General features: G+C 38.4%; 1 protein-coding gene across 1 annotated transcript in view; it reads left to right on the top strand.

Annotated features, from left to right (window-relative positions):
• Window positions 1-8,049, top strand: part of PTCHD4 (patched domain containing 4) — a 296,607-nt gene extending 288,558 nt beyond the window's left edge. The window contains 1 exon segment of the mRNA XM_006860535.1: window positions 6,337-8,049. Coding sequence (XP_006860597.1) covers window positions 6,337-7,970 — 1,634 coding nt within the window. The 3' untranslated portion in view covers window positions 7,971-8,049.
• The last annotated feature ends 1,122 nt before the right edge of the window (window positions 8,050-9,171 follow it).

Here is a 9,171-nt window from a genome sequence, read left to right as displayed (position 1 = left end):
ATAGTGGTGGTGGTGGTATATATATATATATAATTTACTTTTGGTTAAACCAGTCATTATGAATCAGGATAAATTATTTTTGCTTCCCAAATGACATTTGGCAATGTCTGGCAATATTTTGGTTGTCATATCTGTGGAGTGTGCTACTGGATAGTGACAAGATATGTAACAAAACATTTTACAATGCACAGGACAGAGCCCCCCACAACAAATAGTTATGCCGCCCTTAGTGCCAACAATGTCAAGATTGAGATACTGAATTAAACAAATAAAGTTTTTATAAAGCAGTTATCTTTCCATACAATTAATTCAAGCAGTTTAATAAATAAAGGTATTTAGCATGCATTACGAAGGGTTCACAATTAACACCCTACTAAGCTATTCTGCTGTGCATGAGGTCGCTATGAGTCGGTACCGACTCGATGGCTTCTAACAACAACAATAAGAAGCTATTTTCACAGTATGATAGCAATATTCTTATTGAATGAAACTAGAAGTAATACTTAGAAATACTGTACATTTAAATCATTATTTTTCCTAACCAGTGCTATCATTTCTTTATTTACATAGAAATAGTATGACTTTATCACAGGGCATAAGCAACATTGTATTTTTCCATGTATACCCCTCTATATTTGAAAGAGTTGCATTAACATTTACAATCTGCCTCAGAATTACTCAAGTCAAATAACTTGGAATGACAGATTTTTTAATACATTGTGTTTCCAGTTTATCTTTATGTCTTCTATATTGACAAGCACAGTTCCTTGTATATAAACTCTTAAATGAAACCTATTTTCACCAAATCAATCCTAACTCATAGGGGCCCTATAGAACAGAGTATGAGAGCCCTGTAGGGTTTTCGAGGCTGTAATCTTTATAGAAGCAGATAACTATATCTGTTTTCCTTCCTTGTATATGTTGTTGTTGTTGTTATTGTTAAGTGCCATAAGGTCACTTCTGACTCATAACAACTCTGTATAGGGACTCTGAGAAGTAGCTGGTGAGTTTGGACTGCCGACCTTATGGGTTTCAGTCAAATGCCTATCCTATGGTGCCACACCAGGAGTCGTCCTTGTAATAGCAAAGTCTAAATAAATAGATGCTGGATTAATTAGATTAAATATTGTTAAACTCTTCCTAGTGTGGTGCTGTAGGATAAACGCAGGATCGAAAGATGAGTGTCGACCACAAGGTCGGTGGTTCAAACTCACCAGCCTCTCCTTGGAAACCCTATAGTGAGTCACTATGATTTGGAATTAACTCAATGGCACTTAACAACAACAAAATAACTCTTCTGACTCATGTATGTACCCTGTATAGGTAGGGGTTCCAAGGAGCAGTTGGTGGGTTTTAACTGTCAAGCTTGTGGTTCACAGTCTAGTGTTCATCCTACAGTGCCACACCAGGAGTCTAACATAAAGACACATAATATTTTGGAGTAAGTAATAAGCAAAGATGCATTTTGTGGACCTTTATTTAATCAAGAATTAAAGTTAATCTAATTCATTAAAAGGGTATTAGTCTTCTTCTGAGTATCGATTACTTTGTCAGATGTTCTACAGAATATAAACATCACATAAAATGACTTCCCTGACCTTGAAGATTTGATGTCTAATTAGAGAGTTAAGACATGTCCTGAGAAAACCATTTTGTTCCTGAATGAAGCAGCATGTATTTAAGTATCAAAATGACTAATTAGTTCAATGAGAGCTTAAGAAGCAAACAAGAAAAAAAATATCATTGTATCTGGAATAGCCAAAGAGAGCTTCATGGGAAAGATTAGTATTAAACTGTCCATTAAGATAACAATGGATATAATGTCAACACACAAGTGAGAGGAAGGTATTTTGAAGCAGATAAAGTAGTATGAGCAAAAAGCTAATAAACTGAGACAGATCATGAGTAAATTCATGCGACAGTGAGAAGACTTCCCTAGATATTGTTGTTGTAAAGTGCCATCTAGTCAGTTCCGACTCAGAGCGACCTTGTGTAGGGTTTCCAACGAGTGGCTGGTGAGTTTAACCTGCCAACTTTGTGGTTCAAACCCACCTTGTGGACCAGTGTTTATCCTGCTATACCAGGACTCCTTGAATAATAAATTTGAACTGCTTATAGTAAAAATCAAATGGGCGAATTGCTATAGGAATATCCTGTTAACGATTGAATGGAGTGAAACGTGCCATTACCAAACAAAATTTGGAAATTGAGCATTCAGGCTCTAGACCACAAAGCAATTACTTGACCTAATATGGTTTTACACCTTCTTCCCACTCATGCAGTCTTTTGTACTATATAAAGCAAAAGTTTGGCCCACTTAGTGTACCTAATGTTCCATAAAAGTGACCATTAGCAAAGGCAAGTCAAATTTAGTCATCGCCTCATGTATCCCTTCCTCCCTTGTGACTACAAAGATAGCAAGAGTCCTGGTTTTTAAAGAGAGGTGCTCTAATTAAAGAAACATTTTAATTACATTAACTATTATCCTAATACATTTTCATCAAGGGAATCAAACGAGTATTTGGTTTGCTCAAGGATTCTTGTAGATGATAGGAATGGGCAACCAAATGTAGCTGTTTGTTTTGTTTTTTAAAATAATTATTAGACTTAGTTTTTGTTGAGCTAGTGATTAAATGCAAAAAGGAATACATTAGTCCCTCAAAAAAACAAAAACAAAACACTTGTATTGTACCTACTTGCAATTTTTATTACCATTTCTAACTGGTAGAAATCCTTGGGACAGCCTTATTCTTTGGAAAATAAATAGGTTTTATAATGGGGGTAAGGAGCCCTGATGATGCAATGGGTAAAACACTTGATGGCTAACCAAAGGTCAGAGGTTCAAACCCACCTGTCCTTTTCTGTAATGATTTACAGCCTCAGGAACCCTTTGGGGCAGTTCTACTCCATCAGATAGGGTTGCTATGAGTCTAATCCACTTGACAGTAGTGAGTTTGTTCTGTTTGCGGTTTTAGATTGAGAATCAAAAGAACACAAATGCCTAGTTCCTTTAAATAACAATTATTAATTGATGACAACTCCCAAAATAGATTGAACAAGTTGATCAAAGATCATCATATACATTAAGACCTGTATATGCTATAATCAAATTAATTCAATTTAGTTAATAAACATAGCCTAGTTGGTCTTGGTGTCATGCTGTAGGAAAAGCACTGAACCACTAGGTCGGTTTGAGTTGCAAGGTCAGCGGTTCAAACTCACTAGCTGCCCTCAAAACCCTATACAAGATCACTATGAGTTAGAACCGACTCAATGGCACCTAACAACAACATTTAGCAAATAAGGCAAGAACTCTTAGACTCCCACAAAACAGGCTTTCATAAATGTAAATTCACCCACAAAACTGACTTTGTCATTTGGAAACAGGTTCAACAGCAAATAAAAGCCTTATTCATTTGGAAGCAGATCCTGAGGTGGGTTGCGCATAGCGAGTGGAACTAATGCCACTGAATTGCACATATAAAAATGTTAAAATTGAAAATGTTATGGAGGAGGTATTTTTACCACAGTTAAAAAAAACAAGTCTTTTTCACAGTGGCTTCCAAAATCGGACCTCACAACAATCAGGTCAATTCCAATTCAGTAAGTAAGATACCCTACACAGGATTGCTCACTGCAGGAGCAAAAAGTCTTACCTTACTCCTGGGTTTGAGCAGCCAACTTTATGGTCAGCAGTCTAATGCCATCAGGGCTCCTCACAGTGGCTTACTCAAATGGAAATTGTGTTGTCTTATATAAAAGGGAGTTCCAGAGGGAAGCAGGACTCTTACTGGTGTTTCCACAATTCAGTTTAGGACAACACTCCTAGCTTTCGGATCAGCACCCTCAGCACTGGCCAGAACTGTGTTTAGACACCCATTCCCTCGCCAGATAAAAGGGAGTCTAGCAAATACAGCTTTTAATTGTCCATGTTGCTTCACCAAGTAATACTAAGGAAGAAGGGAAAGAGTGATGTAGGTCAATTAGGAATAAAAATCTATCAACACCACAAATTCAAAGTGATTGTTGTAAGACTCCAGCCACTATAATGCCTATGTTAATGCATTACTAAAGGAATTAGGTCTGAAATGCATAAATTCAATATCTAAGTGCCACACAAAGTCTTTTTTCTTAAACTAGGTCATTTTGTGCCCTTGAGCTACAACTTTATCTAATGAATTTCTTGCAGAACAGCCTAAGCACAGCTTGTATTCATTCACAGAAAAAGTTCCAGTTACGGTAGTGCTATGACTGCAAGGAAAGGAGAGATCTATGAAAGTTTCCTGTGGATCAGAGAGTTAAGGTAGGAGGTTGTGGATGATAATTGGCAGAGTCCATTCAAGGTAGTGAAAGAAAGGGAAATCTCAGGTGTGGTATAATAACTTTGCTTTCCTAGCTGCATTCTCCTTTTCCTAGCAAGGGTGTCAGTGGTGGTTTGTTAAAAGTTGTCTAATTCATGGAAATACCAGTCCAGGAGGGACATATCTTGGAGATAATACAGGTTCTGTTCCAGATCACTGCAATAAAGTGACTCTCACAGTTTTGAGGTTCTGTTTATGCTATACTATATTAAGTGTGCCATCATACTATTAAAAAGTTTGAATAATTGTGAAAATTAACAAAATATGACACAGAGACACAAAGTGAACACATGTTGGAAAGATGGCACCGATAGGGCTGCTCAATTCAGCATTGTCACAAGTCTTCAATTTGTAAAAAGTGCACCATCAGTGAAATCCAATAAAGCAATGCACAAATAAAACGAGGTGTGCTTCTATCTAATGGAGGCAGGCGCAGAGTGGGCCACTCACTTAACATTTGTTGAATAAACCCTTTCCATATTTTTCCTTGATAAATACACAGAAGAGATTTAAAAAGAAACATTTTTCATCCACTTGGATGAGGTCGTCAAAAACTTTTAGTTTGCAAGTGGCCCCTATTCTCCTGGAACAATAAAGGAAGAAGGAGAGCCAGGAGTACGAACTCTTCTTTAAGACTAGAACTGGATGGTGGCTGGCTACCGTTACTGAACATTTTGATCAGAGTCCACAGAAAAATCCTCATCAAAAGGGTAAAAATACAGTAGAGAATTTCAAATTCTCATGGACTCCAGACTTACTGAAGCCATAGAGGTAAATGAACCCTGAAGGAACTATGGTATTGAGATAGTTTTTAAACCTTAAACCAAAAATATTCCCTGAAGTCTACTTAAAACCAAACAATAACTCAATTAGTAAAAGAGGCTAGTCAAGAGCATTATGCTCTTTTAAGAACGAGCTTATAGGATCTCTCTGACAACATCAAGGAAACTTAGGGGGCAGTGCGTCTATGATAATGGCGGAGGAACGACTCAGAAAAGGAAGCTGAGAATAGTTCAACAATTTGAAACTGATTACCAATGTCTCTAGATTGTGCATGCAAAAACTGTTGACTCATTGCCAGGTTTGCAGTGTATATTCTCAATAAGGAACACCTGGTGTAGCATGGTAGTGTAAGCACTGGACCGCAAAATTGGTTTGAACCACAAGGTCGGTGGTTCAAACTTAGCAGCTGCTCCTTGGAAATCATATACAGGGTCACTATGAATCAGAACTGACTCAATAATACTTAGCAGCAACAATAAAATAAATAAAATCTAGAAAGAAAGCAAAAAAAAAAAACAAAAAACATTTTGTCAGTACCCACTCCATGTGATTAAAAGGAATTGAGCCCAAAGTAAATACATGCCATGATCTCTTGTCCTGAAGGTCTTGTCCTTCCTTTTATGGGGCCTGACTGATTTTTCTGACTCACATCCAATGTTAATTAATCTAATCTACAGGAATTGATTTCTAAGCCATTTGGTCACAAAGCAGATGATCAATATTGTAAAATCAATTTAAATTCATTTTTAAGCATTCAAATCATGTCATTTCTTAAATCAGCGAATACATCATCTTGCAGGAGTTATGAACTATCAGCTGATGAATCCATTGAATGCACACTTGAATTGGTGTTGACGGTAATTTGAAGATGCACAAATAACAGCCACTTCTCTTGACAATTTATAGTCCATTTAGGGAGACAATATGTGTGCAGAAGAACAAATCAATCCACAATGGAACATCCTACTTACAACTTTTCTAACTAATAGAATGGATGGTGTTTAAATTTTCTCAGAATGCCAATTAACTTATACTTTTTTAAAGTGAAAACAAGGACCAATATATCCTGTTGTTTAACTCAAATTTTGAGACCCTAATAGGAAGATTCTAGCACTTTGAAAGTTAAATTATAAAGTACAGTTCAGCCTAGAATTCACTTGAATTCTGTTCTTCTTCTTTTCTTTAACATTAGGTCATGGAACTAAAGGAGTATTTGAGCTTCTGTCTGGATGGCGGAGAACCAGAGAGAATTTACCCTTCAAAGACAGGGTGGCAGATGCCTATTCTGATGTGATGGTCACCTATACCATGACCAGCTCCCTGTACTTCATCACCTTTGGGATGGGTGCCAGCCCATTCACAAACATAGAAGCGGTGAAGGTCTTCTGTCAGAACATGTGTGTCTCCATTCTGTTAAACTACTTTTACATTTTCTCATTCTTTGGCTCCTGTCTGGTCTTTGCTGGCCAACTAGAGCAAAACCGCTACCACAGCATCTTTTGCTGTAAGATCCCTTCTGCAGAGTACCTGGACCGCAAACCTGTGTGGTTCCAGACAGTGATGAGTGATGGGCATCAGCAGACATCACATCATGAGATGAACCCCTACCAGCACCACTTTATTCAGCACTTTCTCCGAGAACATTACAATGAATGGATTACCAATATCTATGTGAAGCCATTTGTCGTCATCCTCTATCTCATTTATGCCTCCTTCTCCTTTATGGGGTGCTTGCAGATCAATGATGGCGCCAACATCATCAATCTACTAGCCAGTGATTCCCCAAGCGTTTCTTATGCCATGGTTCAGCAAAAATATTTCAGCAACTATAGCCCTGTAATAGGATTCTACGTCTATGAGCCCCTCGAATACTGGAACAGCAGCGTCCAGGAGGACCTCCGGAGACTTTGTAGTGGGTTCACTGCAGTGTCCTGGGTGGAGCAGTATTACCAGTTTCTGAAAGTCAGCAACGTCAGTGCCAATAACAAGAGTGACTTCATCGGTGTCCTGCAAAGCTCTTTTTTAAAAAAACCAGAGTTCCAGCATTTTCGAAATGATATTATCTTCTCCAAGGCAGGGGATGAAAACAACATTATTGCATCTCGCTTGTATTTGGTGGCCAGGACTAGCAGAGACAAGCAGAAGGAAATTGTAGAAGTGTTGGAGAAATTGAGGCCCCTGTCCCTCTCAAAGAGCATCCGATTCATCGTGTTCAACCCCTCCTTTGTTTTCATGGATCATTACGGCTTGTCTGTCACTGTGCCTGTTCTGATTGCAGGCTTTGGTGTTCTCCTGGTGTTAATCCTGACATTTTTTCTAGTGATCCACCCTCTGGGAAACTTCTGGCTAATACTTAGTGTCACCTCAATTGAGTTGGGCGTTCTGGGCTTAATGACTTTATGGAACGTCGACATGGATTGCATTTCTATCTTGTGCCTTATCTACACTTTAAATTTTGCCATTGACCACTGTACACCACTGCTTTACACATTTGTATTAGCAACTGAGCACACCCGAACACAATGTATAAAAAGTTCCCTGCAAGACCACGGGACAGCCATTTTGCAAAATGTTACTTCTTTTCTTATTGGGTTGGTCCCCCTCCTATTTGTGCCTTCGAACCTGACCTTCACACTGTTCAAATGCTTGCTGCTCACCGGGGGTTGCACACTTCTGCACTGTTTTGTTATTTTACCTGTGTTCCTAACATTTTTCCCCCCTTCCAAGAAGCACCACAAGAAAAAGAAACGCGCCAAACGAAAGGAGAGAGAAGAAATTGAATGCATAGAAATTCAAGAGAACCCTGATCACGTCACCACCGTCTGAGGGGCGTAGACAAATGGATTGATTTTCTTAACAAGTATTGCACAACGATGCAGGGCAGGTAAACCTCAGACCTCAGCTGCTTGGGCTGGCCAGGGGTAACAAGGCAAGTCAGATCAAGAGTGAATTATTCATGATACATCATGGCACCTTCTTCTAGGGGAGAAGAGGGAATAAGAGAGGAGGGGAAAGTTCTTTGAAACCTTGTTGTCCACTAAGGATAAGTTTCAGAATGTTATCTTAGAACTCTTCCAAAGAATGGATGGATCAATGGAGTGTTAAAATAGACGGCCAAAAGAACAAGCTGTTTTCAAAAAGAAAACGCATGAGAGAGAAGGATAAGAGAGAGAAAGGGGTCTCCAAATAGGGGAAGGACATAGGAAATGTCAAAATTGCCATAGCACTTTTCATATTTGTTTCTTGAACAAGTGGTCAAAGGAAACCTATGCACTTGGGAAGTACATATTTAATCCCATCTAAACCAAAGGAAGGAGCTCTGGTGACACAGTGGTTAAGCACTTGGCTGCTAACCAAAAGGTTTGTGGTTTGAACCCACCAGCCGCTCCATGGGAGAAAGATGTGGCAGTCTGCTTCCATAAAGATTTACAGCCTTTGGAACCCTATAGGGGCAGTTCTACTCTGTCATATGGGGTCACTATGAGTCAGATTTGACTCAATGGCAGTGAGTTTTTTTGGAGGGGTAAACCAAAGGACTTCCCAATCCATTTTATGTATGCACATATTTGTATATATGATATGTGTATGTATATATACATATACTTAGACTTGTCTTTAGTGTACCTTGACATTTGTATGGAAGATGTCCATTAACAGATAGATTGACCTTTCTCTAAAACATCAAATCAGCTTTGATCAAATATATGGGCTCATTAATTATACTAACTCAAGTGTTCAATAGCAAGAACGGTATTCAGTTGTGTGATAGGTGAAAGAATTAGAGATGTGAGTCTATTAGATCCTAAAAAAAATATGTTATCAGTCTTTGAGACTTTTGCTTTGGTTGACTTAGCAAAGAAGGCAAAAGACATTTGAATTAATTCCCACTTAAAAAAGGTATAAAATCTAAATTGTTCGTATGGTTTTCCATTGGCTTTAAATGGTTCCCTCTTCTTGGAAAGGTTGATATGACTGCTTTCAGAAAGCTAACCTTACTGCTAATAAGTACTCCCTACATTTTGTTCAT

This window comes from Chrysochloris asiatica, unplaced genomic scaffold (assembly GCF_000296735.1).
Source record: "Chrysochloris asiatica unplaced genomic scaffold, ChrAsi1.0 scaffold00038, whole genome shotgun sequence".
Lineage (NCBI taxonomy): Eukaryota > Metazoa > Chordata > Mammalia > Afrosoricida > Chrysochloridae > Chrysochloris > Chrysochloris asiatica.
The sequence above is the reverse complement of the archived record's forward strand: the minus strand, read 5'-3'. Positions and strand labels throughout refer to the sequence as shown.